This window comes from Pongo pygmaeus, chromosome 3 (assembly GCF_028885625.2).
Source record: "Pongo pygmaeus isolate AG05252 chromosome 3, NHGRI_mPonPyg2-v2.0_pri, whole genome shotgun sequence".
Lineage (NCBI taxonomy): Eukaryota > Metazoa > Chordata > Mammalia > Primates > Hominidae > Pongo > Pongo pygmaeus.
In genome coordinates, this window is record NC_072376.2 from 134,449,506 (window position 1) to 134,473,022 (window position 23,517).

Genomic DNA, 23,517 nt, shown 5'->3' on the forward strand with positions numbered 1-23,517 from the left:
TGGTGGCACACGCCTGTAATCCCAGCACTTCGGGAGGCCAAGACAGGTGGATCATCAGGTCAGGAGTTCGAGACCAGCCTGACCAACATGGTGAAACCCTGTCTCTACTAAAAATACAAAATTAGCCAGGTGTGGTGGTGCACGCCTGTAATCCCAGCTACTCAGGAGGCTAAAGGAGGAGAATCGCTTGAACCCGGGAAGCAGAGGTTGCAGTGAGCCAAGATTGCACCACTACTCCAGCCTGGGCGACAGAGCAAGACTCTGTCTCAAAAAAAAAAAGAAAACACAATTTGCAAAATTATAGTTAATATGGTATGACATTTTTAATTTTTTTTTTTTTTGAGATGGAATCTCACTCTGTTGCCCAGGCTGAAATGCAATGTTGTGATCTCAGCTCACTGCAACCTCCACCTTCCGGGTTTAAGTGATTCTCCTGTCTCAGCTGCCCGAGTAGCTGGATTACAGGTGGAGGCCAACATGCCTGGCTAAGTTTTGTATTTTTAGTAGAGACAAAGTTTTGCCATGTTGGCCAGGCTGGTCTTGAACTCCTGACCTCAGGTGATCCATCTGCCTCAGCCTCCCACAGTGCTGGGATTACAGGCGTGAGCCACCACACCAGGCCTAAAAAAAGTGTAATGTTTATTTAGAAAACATAAGAAAGCCATATGCTTTATCTTTTTTTTGAGCCAGGATCTGACTCTGTCATCCAGGCTGGAGTGCACTGCAGTGGTGTGATCATAGCTTACCGCAGCCTCGACCTTCTGGGCTCAAATGATGTTCCCACCTCAGCTTCTTGAGTAGCTGGGACTACTGGCATGCACCACCATGCCCAGCTAAATTTTTTTTTAAGAGATGGGGGTCTCGCTATGTTGCCCAGGCTGGTCTTGAATTCCTGGAGTCAAGTGATCCTCCAACCTCGGCCTCCCAAAGTGCTGGGGTAATAGGCCTGAGCCACTGTGCCCAGCCTGTTTTATCTTTTATTTAAAATATCATATTAAAATTTACAGATATCTACACGTAACTATACAAACACAAAAGAATATACACAAAACTGTTAAAAAGAGGCAACCTCTGAAGAAATGGATTATTCACAGAGATAGATGGAGAGTGAGAAAAAATTATGCAGTGCAGAGGGAAAGACTTCAACTTTATTTTCTACAGATCTTTAGTAATTATTTTAAAAATAATAAGCATATGGATCTCTTGTCAAAGCAGAATCCTAGAATTCAGTCAATTTCTAATTGAATGCTAAACAGCTCCTGTTAAAAGCCTTGTTCAAAACAATTCATATTTAAAAGCATAGGCTACAGGGGAAATTAATCATTCGTAACTCTAAAATGAACCTTTTTTCTTTCTTTTTTCCTTTTTTTTTTTTTTCTTGAGATGGAGTCTCCCTCTGTTGCCCAGGCTGGAGTGCAGTGGTGCAATTTCAGCTCACTGCAACCTCCGCCTCCTGGGTTCGAGTGATTCTCGTGCTTCAGCCTCTTGAGTAACTGGGATTACAGGTGTGTGCTACTGCACCCGGCTAATTTTGTATTTTTAGTAGAGACGGGGTTTCACCATGTTGGCCAGGCTGGTCTCAAACTCCTGGCCTCAAATGATCTTCCCATCTCAGCCTCCCAAAGTGCTGGTGTGAGCCACCATGCCCGGCCTAAAATGAACCTTTAACATTACTTTGTCCCTGGGGGGTAAAAACCTCATAGACTCACTGGATCTTTCCTTTCACAAAAGGGCTGATGCCAAGAAATGGCCATCTGACTATGGAATTCCAAAGAGTGAGATAGCCTGTGGTGGCATGGACTTCACAGCTCAACTTTTTCATCAACTGCACCAACTATATCAGCCTGTTTCTGATCTAGTTCATCTACCTGTTACATGCTATTTACATTTAAACATTATTTTAAGCATCCTGTAGAGTGTGTGTGTGTGTGTGTGTGCATGTATTTTATTGAAAGTCACTCTCAAGAAGATATAGTGGTAACTATTATTACTCATAACAATGACCTGAAGCAGTTGTTTTAGCCAATCGTAGTTTTTACCAGAAATATAAGGACATCAAAATGAATTCTCCCTCTATCACTCATTTACTTATCCAACATATATTTACTGAGTGCTTATTCCATACACTTCCATAAACACTGGATAAACTCAAGTTATATAACATCCTCCCTCCAACCCAATTTCTTCCTTTAATTTGATTTTTTGGGGAAGATAAAGGTGATGGAAGAAGAAAACAAAACAAAAAGGCAGGTAAAGGTTCTCTGTAGTCAAAGTACCCCATTCTGATAATAGCTCAGAAATTGTGTATGGTGAGGCAAAAAACACCCTTTTTCTTCCAAATATGCTTCTCTAAAAACTTACAAAAGAACACATTTGACTCAAGTTAAAAAAATTAACATGTCAAATTATTTAAAAATTGTTTCCACATGTTTATAAAAGCACTTAAAACAGTAACCACTACAGTTATTTATCTCAAGTACATAATGTTCATCGATATTCTTTCACATAAATTATAAAAAATTAGAAAAATACTAATAACAGCAACCTGTAAAACTCGGAGCACTCTGTCCTGGCAGGCCAATACAGGTGTGATACGAGATAATCTTTCCACTGGAAGGCAGATCACATCATTGATTTTATCCCCAGAAAGGTAATAATGTTGGTCTTTGCAGTCACAATAATGGTTATAGATGTAACTTGCACTGAGAAAGAGGTCTGAGCCAGATATGTGCCTGAGAACATTAAAATAGTAATTTTTAAAAAGCACAGGTACTGAATTTTTTTCAGAGATAAAAACAGAAAAATGTATACAGTTTACTAACATTTTATTATAGACTTAGAGAACACAGTTTTTAAAACTTTCTCCTAGTTAATTCCTAGTCTTTTTAGTATAACACTGTTTTTGATTTTGAAAGCTGAAAATGAGGATGTTAAGGCCTCAGGCTTCTCAATAAAAACTGAGCTCAGAAAAATGGAAAACAAAGACAAGATAATGATAATTTAACTGTATATATCCAAAGACAATTAATACATCAAAAAATGACTTCTTTGTGTACTATGTGCCAAGCACTATCTTAAGTGATTTTTATGTATTAGATCAATTAATCATTGTAACTCTATAAAATAAGGACCATTATTATTCCTTTTTACAGGTGAATAATAAAATGTTAAATAACTTGCCTAATGGCACCTAAGTATTAAGTAGTAGATTAGACTGCAACTCAGTTTTTTGCTCGAGTTAGCTTTCTTACTACCACACTAAATTGCCTGAAAAAGTCTATTTTAAGTGATTCTACCTCAAACTAAATGATAAACAGCAGAAAAAAAATGATTTCACTAGAACTTTATCTTGAAAAAAGAAATGAAAACAAGTTTATTTCAAATTACACAACAAAATTTAGTCAATAGTCATAACTATATTCTAATTATTAGACTGAACTGAGTTTTTACTTGGGTGAGCTAAAATGTCTTGACAAAAATTATATTTAAGTGTGATATATTTTTCACTTCTAGGTTGTTATTACCATATTTATCATAAAGAGGGTAATTTTATTTGAATGTTTCATGTATTCCTCTACCTCCAAGTTCTATTTAAAAATTTTATATTAAAATTATTCTCTGAAGAGCTTATCCTACAATAATCCTCCCTGTTTTTCTCTTCTTCAGTTATTAAGTGGCCTCACTTTGTGGCTCTATATATGATTGAATAGTCCTCTTACTATTTTTATCAATTTCATGAAATTCTCTATGTTTTTCAAAATTTTAAATTCCATTTTGAAACCAATCTGTATTATATTTGCATTATATTGGCCAAAGTACTATTTAGCAATCTCTATTGTTGACATGAGTGGGAATACATGGCAACATTAAGCAGGAAAGGATATGTGGTGACTAATGTTAAGTGGTCAGTTTCCTTACTGAATATCTTCAAGTTATAACTTTTGTTTTCCTGTAAAACCTTACAAATGTGGGGATTCAGACAATCAGTTTTCAAAAATTGAGTAAAGACCTTTTCTATCCCATCTTTGCCACTCTAGTAAAAACATTTAAGAAATCACTTAGACTATTACTGAGAAACTATCTTTCTCACACTACTATCCATATAACTGTCCGAATGTAGAGTTATGCTATTAACACATTACTTTCAGTATTTCACAATTATCACTGGCCATGTCTATATACAAGTGTATTTCAAAAGTGTTACTATTCTTGTTAAACCATTTGAAATTACATATTTCCACTTATCATTGTTTAATTGTTATCCAATTTCACCAAGCCAATGTTTTACATCCCAAACATCAGGAGATGTGCTGTGCATTATACAAAACTTTGGGCTGAATCAGTTGTTTCTAGCCTAAGAGTCTGGCTGATTATATAACTTGACTGCACTAGATTCAAAGGAAGAACTTAAAAAATAAAAATAAAACCTACTCCTGGTTATTTTGATTCGGTAGGTATAAGGTGGGACAAGGAATTGTTTAAGGGGCCCAAGGGATTCTTCTAAGTAGCAAATTTAAGAAATAGTGAATTAGATGAATTTTAAAGCCCTTTTCAGCTCCCTGTGATTCAAAAACTAAAATCTGAATTGCAAAATCTCACATATCAGGAAGCCATTTAGGGAGCTATATTTCACTTAGAGTCTTACCTGATATACCTGAAATTATACCCTATTGGTAATCACTAACTTTGACAGCCAGCCTTTTAACATAATGATGCTACCTGAAAACCAGAACTATCAAAAATAGCCAAGGAACATAAAGCTAAATATCTAGATTTATTTTCAATTTTTTCCATACCTTGATCATGAATCAAACTGAACCAAGTAGTCAAAAATGATTGTATAAATACCATAAAGTTCTTTAAAAAAAATTTCAACAACCAATTTAATATTGATTGTAGGTCAAATTTAGTTTCTGACTAATAAAATACCTTTAGTTAATTTTATTTTCCAGAAAGCCTATTAAGATATGATACTTAATCAGTTGCCTTACATCTATCCAAAATATTATAAATAAGTATGTAAAAATACAAAAAGAACACTAGACATACATAGCTTTAATGCTTTCAGTGAGGTTTGTTTCAAAGGAGAGGAACTGTTTTCCTCTTTTTGTGAAGCCTCTAATCTCAGATGCTGCAGCAATAAAAATTTTCTCCTGAGGTGTGTTGAGAACCCCTCCCAGTTCCAGCCTTGCAATCTTCGGCCCCGGTAAAGTCTTGAACACTGCCTGAAAAAATCATTCAGGAAAAAAGTACACAAATTACTTTATTGTGACCATTTTTTCCTTTACAATAGAAAATGTTATGATGTTAAATTTGCAAAATACTATAGTTCCACTATACAGAAATAATTTTAGATAATAATCTATATACTTTAGTACGTCTTCAGGTTTTTTGCTATACTTAACTTTTAAATATATATTCCCATACATATTTGAATGCCATTGAAATCTAAATCCTTGTAATTCAAAGTACAGTTCACTAAGCAGCAATGTTAGCATCACTAAATTTATTTAAAATGCAGATCAACTGAATGAGAATCTGTATTTTAACAAGATTCCCCAGCTGGTTCCTATGCATATTGAAGTTTTAGAGGCATTGGCTTAACAATACTCCTACGAACAGGAAAGTCCATTTGGCAAATTCTTTAATGAGGTCCAATGAACAGGTTTTTACACTTCAATCATCTTTTAAAACTAATCTTTCCTGGCTTCTTTACAATTTTTATAAATTTTAATAGTAAAGGACTGTAGAATTTACTGAAAATGTGAATGTATGACTTACCATCTATAATCATATATCTATTTAACTGAAAACAACATTCATTTCATTAATTTTTTCGTGGTTATTTTCCATTTTATTATTTGCACCAGCTTCTTCTCCACTTCCTCCCCATGATTTTATATACAGAGAATAAGATATCTGGGAGAGTATGAATAATGGAAACACTGAGTTTCTGGTAGTTTTTATTCTCTTCATCTTTTTGGAAATTCCATATAATATATAATGAATACCAGAATTCACATCTCAGACTCGTCATTCTAAGTTTCTAATTATGATCTGTAAATATGATAATGTAATAGTAATAACTTCCTTGATTAGGTTAAATTAAGTGGAAAAGGCTGTGGGTTAGTTGCTTCCATGATTACATTATGCTACGTAAGATATACTTAGCAGACTAGAGAAATTTCCTGCGGGCTTTGATGAATTAGATTACCATGTTGTGAGAAGGACTGTGAGAGAACCACAGAGCAAGAAATTGTAGAGACCTCAAGGAATTGAGAGCAGCCCCTGGTTTACAGATGTTAATAAAGTGGGGACCTCAGTCCTATAATAGCAAGGAACTGAATTCTGCAAACAACCACATGAGCTTGGAATAAGACCCCACACTCTAGAAAGGAACACAGCTCAGCTGACACCTAAATTGCAGCTGTGTGAAACCTTGAGCACAAACTCCTGTGCTACAGAAACTGTTAGATAATAAATGTGTGTTGTGTTAAGGCCCTAAATTTGAGGTAATATATTACACAGCATAGAAAAGTAACCCACGACCACAGGATGCCAAAGGTGCCTTACAACTAGCTAGCAAATTACTTTTGTGCTACACGCAGACTCATACCTCACATAACTACTTACCTCAGAACCCATTTTCCATTACCTGTATTTTAGGAAATTTTTAACCTAATATTATTCAATAAATAGTGCATTCTCTTTTAGAAAACCATTTTTCCCCTTCACAAAGCTATACTTACTGCTGCTTCTCCTTTCTTCATGCCAAAGCACATAACTACCCCATCATGATCTCCAATAACCACCTGTAACAGATGGAAGAGAATCTAAAATTACTATTATTAATATTATGACCTAATAATTATATACAGGGAAAGCAAGATTCTTAATTTATAAATACTGACTTAATAGAGATCAGAAAATCTAGGAAAGACACCCCCACAAAAAATAATCCTCAAAAGAACAAGAGCCAAAAGAGAAGGATATGGAGAGTCATTAGAAAAGTAATTGGCCATAGATTTTGTTCCTATAATGCTAATAGGACAACACAATATGTTTTGTTTTGCTTTTTTTCAACTTTTATTGTAGGTTCTGGGAGTCCACATGCAGGCTGTTATGAAGGTATACTGCCGGACAACAGAATTATGGACAGAAATGCCTACAAAGTAATTTTTTTTTCATAACTGGAGCATAAGAACATTTTAAGATTAACTTTTAAAACAGATTATCAAAGTTGTGACTGACATATTTAATAATTTTAAACACCTTTTTTAAAAGAAAAATTTTAATGTATGAAAATGTACACAAAATATTATAATGAATTATCATGTGCCTATCACCTAGTTTCAACAATTAGCAACATGTAGACAATGAATTATTTTGAAATAAATATAGAGGGACATTTTAACACTTCTTCCTCAAAAGGAGCTATCAAACAACCTTGGACCAGTTCCAGTCCATGGCCTGCTGGGTACCAGGCCACATAGCAGGAGGTGAGCAGCGGGAAAGTGATCATTTACAGACTGAGCTCCGCCTCCCGTCAGATCAGCAGCGTCATTAGATTCTCATAGAAGCACAAACCCTATTGTGAACTGCGCATGGTTGTATGCTCCTTATGAGAATCTAACTAATGCCTGATGATCTGAGGTAGAACGCAGTTTCATCCCAAAACAATCCCAGCCCCATTGGTGGAGAAACTGTCTTCCACGAAACTGGTTCCTGGTGCTAAAAAACTTTGGGAGCTCTGGTTTAAGAAACTACTACTTATCAAGTTTAGGCATAGTATCAAACAGAAAGAGTCACAATAATCTGAAAAAGCTATTTAAATACCCCTCCTTATTTCCAACTATGTATCTGTGTAAGCTGGATTTTCTTCAAATATTTCAACCAAAACAACATAGCGCAACAGATTGAATGCAGTAAACAAATATGAAAATCTATGTGTGCATGCTTATGCCAGACATTAAACAAGTTGCAAAAAGTATAATGTAATGACACTATACTCACTAAATTCTTTTTTGTCTTGAAAAACAGTTATTTTTCATAAAGACATGTTATGTAAACATGTAATGAGTTAATTTTTAAAAATAAAATAGTTTAAGCATTTCTTAGTTTTCATTTTAATATAGTAAGTATTGATACATACAACTTACATAAACAAATGTTCTTTGGGATCCTCAATCATTTAATTGTGTAAAGGGGTGCTGAGACCAAAAATTTTGAGAAGTACTAATCTAGTAGACTTAATACAATAAATGACAATCAGAAATCTGTTGGTTTATCTTTTTTATTCTTTATTTTTTAATTGACAACAATTGTACATATTCATGGGGTACACAGCAATGTTTCAATACATATAACATATACTGATCACACTGGGATAATTAGCATATCCATCATCTAAAATACTGATCATTTCTCTGTGTTGGGATCAGTCAATATATTCTTTTTAGCTATTTGAAACTATATATTGTTAACTATAGTCATCCTATAGTGGTATAGACTACTTGAGCTTATTCTTCCTATCTAGCTATAATTTTATATCCTTTAATAAATATCTCCCTATCCCTCCCTTCCCTCTACCCTTTGCAGCCTCTAGTATTCTCTGTCCTTTTTACTTTAACGTGACCAACTTTTTTTAGCTTCCACATATTAATGAGAACATGTGGTGTTCAACTTTCTGTTCCTGGCTTATTTCACTTAACATAATGTCCTCCAGTTCCATCCATGTTACTGCAAATGATAGGATTTCATTCTTCTCTTTTTTTTTTTTTTTTTTTTGAGACAGAGTTTTGCCCTTGTCGGCCAGGTTGGAGTGCAATGGCACCATCTCAGCTCACTGCAACCTGCCTCCTGGGTTCAAGCGATTTTCCAGTGTCAGCCCCCCAAGTAGCTGGAATTACAGATGCCTGCCATCATGCCTGGCTAATTTTTGTATTTTTAGTACAGATGGGGTTTCACCATGTTGGCCAGGCTGGTCTCCAACTGCTGACCTCAGGTGATCCGCCCACCTCAGTCTCCCAAAGTGCTGGGATTACAGGCATGAGTCACCATGCCTGGCCAGGATTTCATTATTTTTTATTGCTGAATAGTATTCCATTGTGTATATATACCACATTTTTTTATACATTCATCTGTTGCTAAACACCCAGGCTGATTCCATATCTTGGCTATTGTGAACAGTGCTGCAATAAAACATGAGGGTGCAGTTGTCTCTTTGATATAATGATTTCCTTTCCTTTGGGTAAATTCCCAGTAGTGGGGTTGCTAAATCATATGGTAGCCCTATTTGTAGTTTTTGAAAAATCCTACATACTGTTCACTATAGTGGATGTACTATCCCACCAACGGCACAGAAGAGTTTCCTTTCTCCACATTCTTGCCAGTATTTGTTGCTTTTTGGTTTTTTGTTTTCTTGTCTTTTTGATAACAGCCATTCTAACTGGGGTAAGATGATACTTCACTGTGGTTTGATTTGCCATTTTCCTGATGATTAATGATGTTAAGTATTTTTTCATTTTTTTTGGTCATTTGTATGTATTCTTTTGAGAAATGATTAGATCATTTGCCCACTTTTTAATCAGATTGCTTGTTTGTTTGCTATTGGTATATTTGAGTTCCTTGTATATTCTGGATATTAATTCCTTGTTGGAAGGGTAGTTTGCAAATATTTTAAATCCCATTCTATGATTGTCTTTTCACTCTTGTTGATTGTTTCCTTTCCTGTGTAGAAGCTTTTTGGTTTGATATGATCCCATTTGTTTATTTTTGCTTTTGTTGTTTGTGTTTTTGAGGTCTTATTCATTAACTATTTTCCCAGACCAATGTCCTAAAGCATTAACATTTAGGTCTTTTTTTGTTTGTTTTTTGTTTTGTTTTGTTTTATTTTTTTGAGATGGAGTCTTGCTCTCCTGAGTAGCTGGGATTACAGGTGCCTGCCACAACGACAAGCTAATTTTTTTGTATTTCTAGTAGAGATGGGGTTTCACCATGTTGGCCAGGCTGGTCTCGAACTCCTGACCTCAAGTGATCCACTCGCCTTGGCCTCCCAAACTGCAGGGATTACAAGCGTGAGCCACCACACCTGGCCACATTTAGGTCTTTGATCCATTTTGTGTTCATTTTTATATGGGGTGAGAGGTGGGAGTCTTGGTTTCATCCTTCTGCATATGAATATCCAGTTTTCCCAGCACCATTTATTGAAGAGGCTGTCCCTTCCCCAGGGGCTGTTTTTGGCTCTTTTGTCAAAAATCAGTTGGTTGTAGCTATGTGGATTAATTTCTGAGTTCTCTATTCCGTTTTATGTTCTCTGTGTCTCTGTGTTTTTATGCCAGTATCATGCTGTTTTGGTTACTACAGTTTTGTAGTATATTTTGAGATCCGGTAGTGTAATGCCCCAGCTTTGTTCCTTTTACTCAGCATTGTTTTGGCTATTTGGGGTCTTTGTGGTTCCATACAAATTTTAAGATTTTTTTTCTCTTTCTGTGAAGAATGACATTGGTATTTTGATAGAGATTGCATTGAATCTGTAGATTGCTTTGGGTTGTATTGTCATTTTAACAATATTAATTCTTCCAATCCATGAACATGGGATGTTTTTCCATTTGTTTGTATCCTCTTTAATTTCTTTCATCAGTGTTTTATAGTTTTGCTTATAGAGTTCTTTCATATCCTTGGTTAATTTATTCCTAAGTATTTTATCTTTTATCTATTATAATTGGGATTGTATTCTTGATTTCTTTTTCAGCTAGTTTGTTGTGTATAGAAACACTACTAATTTCTGTATATTAATTTTGTATCCTGCAACTTTACTGAATTCATTTGTCAGTTCTAAGAGTTTCTTGGTAGAGTCTTTAGGTTTTTCTATATATAGGATCATGTCATCGGCAAACAGAGACAATTTGACTCTCCTTTCCAATCTGGATGCACTTTATTTCTTTTTCTTGTATAATTGCTCTGGCTAGGACTTCTAGTACTATGTGTAATTGTTGATTCATCTTGCTAAAATGTTTATATATCAGGATAAAGTATTTTTTGCAGCTATTAAAATATTTGGCTAGTCTACTAAGAAACTATACTTGTTTTGTGGAAATCATAGGATCAACATTTCTTTAAACATAATCAATATTGTTAGTTAAGTACAAAGTTTAACATCAAAATATTTAATGACTTTAAAATATGAGAAAGTTTAAAGAGAACATTTTCTTGATATCTTATTCTGCTTTAGATTTCTTTTTTCATATACACATCTGATACACAGAAAAATGGAGTATGGTTTTTAAGTTTGCCTACACTATTTACTAATGGTATATAATAATTTTAATGTCCAAGAAAATTATTGTCTACAAATGTCCCTTGGTATTCCAATTTCTGTTCAAATTAAAAAAATTCATTTCCATTTTAACATTAGCATTTTTAAGAGAATAACTTAATAATAAAGAAGGAAATAGGAGGCTCTCCTCTGTCACTGCTAGGGAATAGTGGAGAAATCAGAATCTGTACAGTACCTTTTGTGTAGCTCTGTGTCTTGAGGCAGGAATTAGCTTCATAGTCTTCTGAGATGTTACTCCCACCTAAAGAAAAACACCAGCTGCCTAGTGAATTTAATTTGAAGTTATTACAGAGATTAAAAGGATCAGCAGATTTAGGTTATAGTGAACCTTTTTGTTAAACTGAAATTAGTGATATAACTATTATCAGTAATTAATTTATTTTCTAATGAGATATGTCATATTAGTCAGAATACATATAGGAAACAACCAAAATAGTAAAATTTATCCTATAAAGTTGTCAAGCCAAAAATAGTTGTGTAAGATGACTGGCAAGATGCTTTATTAAAAAATATCTCTAGAAGCCTTCTTTTCCAACTGCATACAGTTGTTCAGCAAAGTGATTCAAGAACTTTGAAAACAGATTATAGTTATTAAAATGCAATGGAAGACCACATGCAGTGGCTCATGCCTGTAATCTCAGCACTTTGGGAGGCTGAAGTGGGAGGATCACTTGAGCCCAGGTGTTCAACACCATCTAGGCAACACAGGGAGACTCTGTCTCTACAAAAATTAAAAAATTAGCTAGGCATGGTGGTGCATGCCTGCAGGCCCAACTACTTGGAAGGCTGAGGCAGGAGGATAACTTGAGTCCAGGAATTTGAGGCTGTGGTGAGTCATGATCATGCCACTGTACTCCAGACTGGCTGCATGACAGAACAAGACCCTGTCTCAAAAAAAAAAAAAAAAAAAGCAACATAGAAGATTTCTGCTAAAATACCAAATATGATGATGGCCATAACATCCAATCTAACAGGTGAAGATTATTTTACAAAAAAATACAGAGGATGAAAGCAGCAGGGAACTGTCACTGCTGGTGTATAGTTAGGAGAAGAGGATGGGACCAATGGGAGAGAAATTGGTGAAAACAACACATCATGAGAAAACGTTCATATAGTATAAATGACTTTATTCTGCATTCCAGAAAATTGTATTAAAGTCATCTGCTTAGATTTGTATTTCTGAAACATCAGTCTAGCAAGTGATGTGAAGGATGGCTTGGAGGGAGATGAAGCTGGAGTTCAGGAGCCCAATTTGGAGGTTATTTCAATTATTCAAGCAAGAGAAGATGAGAACCTAAATGAGGGTAATAGAGATGGAAGATATGGGACAGATTCAAGAGATATTTGGGAGTTAAAAGCAGCAAGATGTGGTGACCAGTTGGATATGGAAGTACATAGCATAAACCCCTAGAAAATTGACTGGGCAAACATTTGTACCATTAGCTAAAATGAGATGGCCTAAAAATATGATGAGGAATTGGGGTAGAGAGAATTTTAGGTCTGAAAGAAATTCTGAAAGGCAGTGTGGTGTAACAAAAAGGCACCAGTTCTGGAGTCCGAGACTGTGATTCAAATAGCAACTCCCTAATTTTTAGCTATTAAGCAAATTACTTGCCTTCTCTAACCCCTTAGATCCTCATTTATAATATTGTCTACTTTGCAAATTCTTATGAGGATTAAATATGTTGGTATGTATGCTAAATTCTTAGAGTAAACTAGATGCACATTAAACTGCGGTCGTTGCTTTTTTTCCCCCTTACGAGACAGTCTCGCTCTGTCTCCCCAGCTGGAGTGCAGTGGCATGATGTCAGCTCACTGCAGCCTCCGCCTCCCGAGTTCAAGCGATTCTCCTGCCTTAACCTCCCGAGTACCTGGGATTACAGGCGCCCGCCACTACGCCGGGCTAATTTTTGTATTTTTTGTAGAAACGAGGTTTAACCATGTAAGCTAGGCTAGTTTCGAACTGCTGACATTAGGTGATCCGCCTGCCTCGGCCTCCCAAAGTGCTGGGATAACAGGTGTGAGCCACTGCCCCCAGCCCGGTTTTCATTGCTTTTACTATGATCTGCCTGGTGAGGTCCAGCTCACAGTAAGAAACAAGTGCCTGGTTCTCCGGAAAAGGGTCCGGGTAGAGATGGAGATTGAGGATTAGAGGCCCCCAGGCAGCCACGGCTAGGGAGGAGGGGAAGGGCCCTGGGGGGAATCCGGGATCAGACCGTGTCGGCATTTTCAGAGTATCCTCAGGACCCGGCAGAAGCCAGTACCGTGGGGGCTTCCGCCGCTTTTCCCCGGTCCCCTCGGACCGTCACAGACGAGAGGGAGCTGCCCAAAGGCGGGGTGCTGAGAGGTCGGCACCCAGCCCGGCTCCTTCGCCTCCGCACCAGCTCCTGGCGACCCAGACTTTCGTCAGTGGAAGGAAAGAATCCTCTCCCGGAGTTGGGCTTGTCCAGCGCGGCGCCCGCCCCATCCCGTGGGTTTACCTGCAGATAATCCATTCGGTTTAAAATCAGATCCATGATGACTACGCGGAGGGCCTAAGCAGCGCCGGACAAGATTACAGGAGGGACAGAGGCTTCGGGCCCGCAGGCCTCCGACCCAGTCAGAAGGCCGCCCGCGACCCCTCAAAAGCCAGCCCCAGCTACCGCGCCCAGGTCCTGGGCTGCACAGGCGGGGCGACAGGGCAGTGGCGTCCTGCGTGACGTCAGTACGCTGCTGCGAGCGGCTCATGGACGAAGATGAAGGCCCGCCCCTTTCCCGAAGCACCGCCCACTGACAGCGTATTCCAATCAGAGGCGGAGAGGAACCAAGGAGGCGAGGTCCGGGAGACTCATACAGGGCGGTTTCCACAGAGACCCCAGACGCAGTCTTGGCTCCACCCTCACCGCGGCCCAGGGCTAATACTGGACTTCTTTCCTTATCGCTGGAGAAAAAACTAGTTAAGCCTGCTAGATTCTGACCGATTGCACTCTGACATTGCAAAGGGTCCCACAAAGAATTAGGTTCCACCGTTATAGGTGCTAGCTTACAGCAGCGGTTCTCAGACTTTTGGCCTTAGGACTTATTTACAAAACTCTTAAAAACCGTTGAGGACCACAAAGACCATTTGCTTTTTGTGGGTTTTCTCTCATTTTTAATGTTTTTTTTTATTTCAATAGTTTTGGGTGTACAGGCGGGTTTTGGTTACATGGATGAGCTCTTGAGTGGCGAATTCCGAGATTTTAGTGTACCCGTCACCCTCAGTGTACACTGTACCCAATAGGTAGTATTTTATCCCTCACCCCGCTCCCAATCTCCTCCCTACCTGGAGTTCCCAGAATCCATTACATTGCTCTGTATGTCTTTGCATCCTCATAACTGAACATGCAGTATTTGGTTTTCTATTCCTAAGTTACTTCACTTAGAATAATGGCCTCCAGCTCCATCCAAGTTGCTGCCAAAGGATATTATTTCGTTCCTTTTTATGGCTGAGTAGTATTCAATGGTGTATATATACTACATTTTCTTTATCCACTCGTTAGTCAATGGAAACTTAGCTTGGTCACATATCTTTGCAATTGCGAATTATGCTACTATAAACATGCGTGTGTATGTGTCTTTTTCCTTTGGGTAGATACCCAGTAGTGGGATTGCTGGATTGAATGGTAGCTCCACCTTTATTTATTTATTTAAGGAAACTTTATACTGTTTTCCATAGTGGTGGCATTAATTTACATCCCCCAAGCAGTGCAAAAGTGTTCCCTTTTCACCATATCGACGCCAACATGTATTTTCTAAATTTTTTTTTTTTTTTTTTGAGACAGCGTCTTGCTCTTGTCCCCCAGGCTGGAGTGCAATGGCACTATCTCGGCTTACTGCAACCTCCGGCTCCCGGGTTCAAGTGATTCTCCTGCCTCAGCCTCCCGAGTAGCTGGGATTACAGGTGCCCGCCACCACGCCTGGCTAATTTTTGTATTTTTAGTAGAAACAGAGTTTTGCCATGTTGGCCAGGCTGGTCTCGAACTCCTGACCTCGTGATCCGCCTGCCTAATGGCCATTATTGCAGGAGTAAGGTGGTATCTCACTGTGGTTTTAATTTGCATTTCCCTGGTGATTTAGTGATGTTGAGCATCTTTTCATGTTTGTTGGCTATTTGTATATCTTCTTTTGAAAAATGTCCTTTGCCCACTTTTTGATGGGATTGTTTTTTTCTAGCTGATTTGTTTGAGTTCCTTGTAGATTCTAGGTACAAGTCCTTTATCAGATGCACAGTTTGAAAATATTTTCTTTTACTCTATGGGCTGTTTACTGATTATTTCTTTTGCTGTGCAGAAGCTTTTTAGTTTAATTAGGTCCCATTTATTTATTTTTGTTTTTGTTGCATTTGGCTAATATCCAGAAGAGTTTTTTCAATGTTATCTTCTAAAATTTTTGTGGTTTCAGGTCGTAGATTTAAGTCTTTGATTCATCTTGAGTTGATTTTTGTATAAGGTGAGAGATGGGAATCCAGTTTCATTCTTCTACCTGTGGCTAAACTAGTTTTCCCAGCACCATTTATTGAATAGGGTGCCCGTTTCCCAATTTATGTTTTTGTATGCTTTGTTGAAGATCAGTTGACTGTAAGTACTTGGCTTTATTTCTGGGTTCTCTATTCTGTTCCATTGGCCTATGTGTCTTTTTTTTTTTTTTTTTACCAGTACCATCCTGTTTTGGTAACTAGCCTTGCAGTATAATTTGAAGTCTGGTAACGTGATGCCTCCAGATTTTGTTCTTTTTGCTTATTATTGCTTTGGCTATTCAGGCTCTCTTTTGGTTCCATATGAATTTTAGAATTTTTTTTTTAGTTCTGTGAAAAGTAGTAACGATATTTTGATGGGAATTGCACTGAATCTGTAGATTGCTTTGCAAAGTATAAAGACCATTTGTTTATATGAGTTACCTATTGATTTTTACCATATTAGACATTAGAACTGAAAACAGTTAGTGTTTTTGAAAAACCTATAACAAATATCTTAATGAAAAAAAAATTTCCAAAATAAAATGAAATAACTGGTACTGTGCGCAAATCTATTTTCTGCCCATTTTAATAGTACACAGGCGGAGCTTTGAATCTGCTACTGCATTCAATCTATTGTTATATGTTGTTTTTGTTCATGTATATGAAGAAAATTTGGTCCAAACTCAACAAGTAGTAGTTTTTTGAAAGGTTAGTTGCAATGCGAAATGTGACTTCGTTACACATCAAAAAAGTCCATCTGTTAGTATCACCATGGATCTCATCAGTAAAGTCCCAAGTATGGGATATCTGTCAAACTTAGATGAATACATATTTTCCAAAATTCAAATTTGTGCTTGAAAGTTTGAAATTTACACATTGGCAACAAATGTCGATTGTTTTCCTTGAACTGATAGGTTCCCTTCTTGAATTCACAAGAAAGTAAATGCCAAATATCTAAGTCTGAATAATCATAATTTGTAATTCCTTCAAATAAAAAGTGTCCCATGAAAAAAGCAGGAAGTTCAGCTAGCAGCTCAATCCCACAAGTGCTTTTCCTTGAGACAACTAATGTATTTCAGTATTCAATAGAAGGATTTTATACATACTTCTTATGTCATCACATAGAACATTTAAAAAGACATATTCAAGAGTTAAGATGTAATAAATGAGGGCTGAATCAGAAGAAAGAAAAAAGAAAAAAGATATTAACAATGTTGCTGCTTCGTAAAGAATATTTTTATATGAAATGGTTTTTGTTTCCTATCAGTGCATGTTATATAGAATATGGTGTCTACTAGTACAGTTTGGAGCCACTATTTTGATTTATGCTTAAGTACTAGCAGTATTAACCACCATTGTTTCGGTACCATCAGTGCAAATGTCAGCAGTGTGAAATGGCAAATCACAACTTAGTGTTATGAAAATAGTTTCAAAATTGCAGACAGCTGTGACAAGGCCTCAGGAACCACCCCTGCCCCTCGGGGCCCCACAGACTACTGCTGACCCATAGTGACCCAGGATTTAAGAGCTGACATTCTTTGACTCACTTTCATCAGTCCTTCTTTAATGTGCATAGAGCTCTGCCTGGGGAAACACAGGTAAGTTCAGATACAGCTACTTTCCTGATTCTTGTGGCTTTTCTTTTCTTTTTTTCCTTCTTTTTTTTGTTTTTTTTTTTTGTAGAGATGGAGTTTTGCCATGTTGCCCAGGCTGGCATTGAACTCCTGGGCTCCAGTGGTCCGCCCACCTCAGCCTCCCAAAGTTCTGGGATTTCAGACATGAGCCACTGTGGTTTTCCAGGAAAGAGTTCACAAATAATTGTGAAACAAAAAGAATTAAATCCCTGAGAAGAGGTGCTTCTTAAGAAGAGATTTACTGCAGCAATATCTGAAAAAGTTTTCCCTATGTTCCAGACAATTATTTCTCTGAGGCTAAAATAATTCCACATTAAAATAGACAATACATGAAGATGGGTTAGCTGTTCAGCAATTTGGGGGAAATATATATCAATTTAGATTCAAGAAAAAAATACAAATAAATTTTTGAAGTCAACTGAAAAATAAAGCCATAGAAGAGATGGAAGAAAATAGAATTGTATAGCATTTTACAGAATTTTGGAGGTTGGAGGATATAGTATTAGTTTGCTAGGGCTGCCATAGCAAAGTACTACACACTGGGAGGCTTTTCAACAACAGAAATTTATTTTCTCACAGTCCTGGAGTCTAGAAGTCATAGATCAAGGTGTCAGCAGGGAACCAAACCAATCTTCAGAGGCCTCTCTTCTTGGCTTGTAGATCGCCGTCTTCTCCCTGTGTCTTCACATGGTCCTCCTTCTATGTCTGTCTGTGTCTTATCTTTTTATAAGCACACCAGTCATATTATCTCATTTTAAATTAATTACCTCTTTAAAGACCCTATCTCCAACTATAGTTATAGTCTGAGATACTGAAGGTGAGGACTTTAACACGAGTTTTGAGGGGACACAATTCAGCCCATAACAGAAGGGAACTGATCTCAAAAGGAATAGAAGAAACCACAAAGGAAAAAAGCAGATATGGTGTTACATGCCTGTAGTCTCAGCTATTTGAAGGCTGAGGCTCAAGAAGATTGCTTAAGCACAACAATCCAGCCTGGGCAAAAGAGCAAGGCCCCATCTCTAAAAAACAAACAAAAAACTAACTTAAAATAAATGAAAAGTAAAGACAAACATTTCAATATGTCACAACAATGTTTAAATGAAAACAAAAATATAGGAGAAAAGAATTAATATCTTAAAAAATAGTTCGTATGAATTAATAATGAAGAAATACTATGGTTCTAATAAACAGGTAAAAAAAAAAAAACCAAAAACAGACAATGCTGGCAGTGCTTACTTTCCATTTAACAAGTGATGTCCACTGTTTAATTAATTGTGTAGAAGGAAAGTAAGAGTCTATTTTGAAGCTCAATTTTATTTTAAAACAGTGAAATGAGGCTATGATATAGCATCAAAACAATATAAAAAGTTCGCATAATATGATATTTGGAATTCTTTGATTTTGCATCTAAAAATGCAATTTATTATTTTTAAAGTATATACTATGTTTTGTTTCTAAATGATTAGTAAAGATTTCAAGCTACTAATTTTAAGTATTCTCAAATAATTAATTAGCAGGGTGAGGAATTTTTATTCACAATAAAGAAAATGTCAAGTTAAATTACCACTATGTGTCCTCTTTAAAGATGTTTTAGGGTATCAGAGACATCTTGGTGGTCTTTATAAAACTCAACAGAAGATGACTGCCTCTCAGATGTGACAAAGACCACTTCAGAGACAAATTTGCAGAATTACCATGCACCTCAGTAATTTATAACCTTATGTTATGGTGCTAAAGCAACCATTATGAGTATAAGTTAAACAACTCATGGCTAAAAATAAAAGCAATTTAAACTGCATTAAAGTTAAAACCATCAACACACTAGTGGTGGTCAGCTGAGTGACTGACTCACGAGTAAAAACATTAGTTTCCCCTAACACATGGTATAAATTTAGAAATTCTCAAACTCTTTTTTAAACTGAACAAAGTTATAAATACCCATTTTAGATTTTTTTTTGGGGGGGGGTGGTTCATTTTGTCACCCAGGCTGGAGTGCAGTAGCGTGAACCAGCTCACTGCAGCCTCAACTTCCTGGGCTCAAGTTATCCTCTCACCCCAGCCTCCTGAGTAGCTGGAACCACAGACACATGCCACCATGCCCGGCTAATTTTTTTTATATTTTTTGTAGAGACAGTTTCACCATGTTGCCCTGCTGGTCTCGAACTCCTGAACTGAAGCCATCAACCTGCTTCAACCTCCCAAAGTGCTGCGATTACAGGTGTGCACCACTGTGCCCAGCCTGATTTTGGGAGGCTGAGGCAGAAGGATCGCTTGAGGCCAAAAGTTCAAGACTAGCCTGGACAACATAGTAAGACCTGCCTCTAAAAATGTATTTTATAAACTTTATTTAAAAAATTTAAGAAGACACAGAAAGAAAGATTACCACCTTGGATGATGACATTAACCTGCTAAAACACCTCTATGAGCTCCAGGGACTAGGAACCCCTGATGTAGCATAACCCTGTTTGCCTGAACTATTTATGAAGACCAGAGAAGTTAAATGGTTTGTCCCATACCACAGTCATTAGTGTGGCTTCAGTTCTCTTTAGACACTGTCCATAAGACAATTTATCTTCCCATTTACAAAAGCTGCTTTCACTTGGCTTGCACATTTGAAATACAAATATATTGACATATTGGGTAAGATAGTTATCCTAAATTGTACCAAATTTGCTTTTAATAATCACAATGTATCATTTTTGTTTTTATTGTGCATCAACTCTGTAAAGATACTGTGTACCATTTTTCAAAGTTTTCTCATTATTTCAAGTCTAAGAACCCAAACTTTTCAACAGATTATGACTTCCATAAAGTCACGGGTGCTCTGTAAATTCAATACAGCAGACACTTACAAAGTATCAAACTTTTCAAACAATAAGTCTAAGAAGCAGTTTGAGTGTTGCTTTCTTTTCATTATCTGTAACTGAGAAAAAAATAAGAATAGCAAAGAGGTAAAAAAATGAGAGATGTCCCAAGGAAAAAAGAGTCCTGAGACTTTGACAATCCTTTAATTAATGTTTTTTTCTATAAAGTTGTTTTTGGTCCTGTTCAAATGCTCCCTTCTTTGAGTTGCCCCAACAACTTCTTTGAGCTTTGTTTTCCCCAAGGTACCTGTTAAAAGTGACTAGGGAAAAGACTTGCTGACCCAGAGCTATTTTTATCCTCAAGTGAAGGACTAATTCTGAGAGCAATCCCCTTGACTAATCCTCATCTAAATCGTATGCTACCACATTAATACCTTATGTCTTAGTGTGAGTTCCCTAAAAGCAAAACCTAACAAGATTTGGATGTGGTGACTCATTAAGGGGATGCTCTCTGGAGAAAGGGAAGGAAGGAAACTGGAAAAGGCAGAGGAAGAATCTAAACCAGGATTTCATCTCAGCTTGAGTCTGGCATCACCCTAATCCTTTCAGGAGCTCTGGAGCATGAACTGCACTGAATAGTTGGCCCCACCTTGAGACAAGGGGCCAGCCCTTTGTGCCGCCACCCATCAGTCACTGGCCATGGGGAGGCGGAGGCATCACATTCCGAGCAAGGCTGCTTCTTTTTAGCTGAGGGCAATTCTCCAGGGGAAGTGATTAGCTAGGAACTGGACAGGAGAATCTGGGAGACGGGTGCACTGGTCCAGTAGAGGGCATCTGGGGAGGGCATCAAAAACATCAACCACACTCACTACACCTTGTCATCACACCTTCTTCTGAAACACCTTGAAATGATGAATAAGGAAAAAGATGAAATATTAAAACTATACCAGTTTGTACCTAGTAAATAAAGAAAAATGCCTGTTAAGAGCTCTACAGTTGTGAGGGGCATGGACCAAAAAAAAAAAAAAAAAAAAAAAAGTCAGCTTTTTATCCACATGGTGTGGATACCATAAGGCTTATCTTCATACTTCTCTGATCTTCAGATTCCAAGGATCTTAGGCTGAATGTCCCCAGCTGAATCTGCCACTTTTTCATTCAGCATTTTTTCCAATCCCAAAGAAGAAAATTAGAAAATATTCAGTTCCATAGCTATAAGCAAAAACTTTTCACACTTGGAATCCTGGACCATACTATAAAACTATCAGAAACATCTATTATAGAAACTTTGTATCTTTACTATCTTAACATATGGTAACATATAACAATGGAAAAATTCAATATTTTATTCAGTTCTGAGACACAACATAAAGTACATAAAGTCTGAAAAATGTTTAAGACAAATACTCTTAGCATGGCACAAAAGTTAATGAAATGTTCTACAATGGTAGCAAAACATTTATAAGGTTCCTTTCTTAATTAAATCTCAAAAAGTAGAAATTAAGAAATAATCTTTAAAGAGCTTTATGTAGTTCCATTTAACACTTATTTCTGTCTTCATGTCTAAAGAGCTTTTCTGTGTGATAGCAATGATTTTAAAGTAGCATGTATTTAGTTGGTTTTAGGGACCTCTGAAAATCTTTGAACTATGATCACAATTCGTATTCCTATAAGACTTGACAGCAACTGACTGAAGAGACTCAGGATGTTAAACATAACTCTATGAGAGATTTAAACCTAGCTGGTTAAAAAATGCTTTGAGTGTTTCATAGTCTCTGAAGTGACTGGGGAACTTACTGGTCTGCATGCCTTTTCCCATTAAAGTCAAGAGGCATTGCGGATATTACCAGCATTCAGCTCAATTATGTAATAAGGCATACGTAGATCTATCACAATATATTTTATATAGAAAGTGGAATTGGAATCCTTTGATAAGAAACAAATATGTCAATCATTGTAAGCAATGATGGCAAGAAATGCCCCAACAGGAACTGAAACACACCTGGGGATGCTTGGCCATGTCTTTCCAAGTACGCCCATAGTCATTGCTCTTTCCTATTTCTTCCCATGGGCAGACCCTCTAAAACTCAGCAGGGAGCTCACGGGTGAGATATGAAGTCAGCTGTTGATATCCCATTTAGCATTAAAGCAGCAGAAGCAGAAATTAGATGGTTATAACAAAATGACAATGCATAACCCCCAACTTAAAAGAAAATCACATTACTGAAAAACAACAAATGTAAGTCTAAGACAGAAAGGAAGCAGTCTATATTTTAGAAAAATCTTTAATGTGTTGTTTTAAATAATTCTATGAAACTTAAATATATAATGTAATTATATTTTTCATTAACCATTTTGTTGTTAAATTCTTCACTCGGGGCTCAATGATTCTAGGATTATCAGTGACACCTAAAATTCTAAGAATGTCTTACCAAGTCATAGCTGGTTGTAAAATTTCTTCAGTTTCTATTAAAAAAAAAAAAAAAAAAACCTCTTCAGAACTTGGACAAGGGAAGGTATGCTACGTAGTGAGGACTTTTTATTTTTATTTTGTTGGCAGTTCAGTTGGTTTCAACATTTATTGAGCACCTACTATGTACCAGGCACTGTACTAGATGCTGGAGACACAAAGATGAATAAGACATGGTCCCTGTCCCCGAGGAACTGATAGTCTCTTGGAGGCAAACAGGTAGTGCAAAGATGTGGAGTTTACTCTAAAATGAATAAAAATTTCAATAATATAGTAATATTGGGCTTTTCAACACAATGGTATGTCATTGTAATGTCAAAGCAGACAAATAAAATGCATTTTCACGTGATAAAACAATAAAACCATTAAGAGCTAACTTTTAAAGATTCACATGATAAAGGTGGTTAATACTAAAAATTTACATCATAGTTTTTCAAGTATTCCATACTTAGAAATATTATTGCCCACATTTGTGCTATAGTCAAAGCCAAATCCAGGTTGCTGCATCATTCACATCTCAGCATGCTGGGATTCAGTTTCTCACTAAGTTTATGAATTAGAATGGCTAATTCCTCAGTTGCTTGGCTCTTGTCTTCCAAAAGTTCATAACGAAGGCTGGAGATATCTTGCTTGATTTCTTTTAATTCACCTATAGTATTGATATTAAAAAATTATTGGTAAGTTGCTCTTTGGATTTAGAAAAGAACAAAGAGTGAAATTCCTACAATATCAATGTATTTGCTTCATAAGTTCTCCAAGGTAGCTACTTCAAAGTTTTTTCTTTAAAATATTTAAGA

General features: G+C 36.8%; 2 protein-coding genes across 8 annotated transcripts in view; both read right to left on the reverse strand.

The window, feature by feature from the left end:
• BBS7 (Bardet-Biedl syndrome 7) overlaps window positions 1-14,087 on the reverse strand; it is a 45,881-nt gene extending 31,794 nt beyond the window's left edge. For both annotated transcript variants that reach the window (XM_054484805.2, XM_063664072.1), the window contains exons 1-5: window positions 13,819-14,087; window positions 11,514-11,579; window positions 6,750-6,812; window positions 5,050-5,225; window positions 2,546-2,732 (exon numbers count right to left, since the gene is read on the reverse strand). In XM_054484805.2, the coding sequence (XP_054340780.1) occupies window positions 2,546-2,732; window positions 5,050-5,225; window positions 6,750-6,812; window positions 11,514-11,579; window positions 13,819-13,854 (528 nt within the window). In that variant the 5' untranslated portion in view covers window positions 13,855-14,087. The remainder of the gene's footprint in view (window positions 1-2,545; window positions 2,733-5,049; window positions 5,226-6,749; window positions 6,813-11,513; window positions 11,580-13,818) is intronic.
• A 7,496-nt stretch (window positions 14,088-21,583) lies between these two features.
• The window catches only part of TRPC3 (transient receptor potential cation channel subfamily C member 3), a 73,688-nt gene continuing 71,754 nt past the window's right edge, over window positions 21,584-23,517 (reverse strand). For all 6 annotated transcript variants that reach the window (XM_063664075.1, XM_054486223.2, XM_054486222.2 and 3 more), the window contains one exon: window positions 21,584-23,369. In XM_063664075.1, coding sequence (XP_063520145.1) covers window positions 23,227-23,369 — 143 coding nt within the window. In that variant the 3' untranslated portion in view covers window positions 21,584-23,226. The remainder of the gene's footprint in view (window positions 23,370-23,517) is intronic.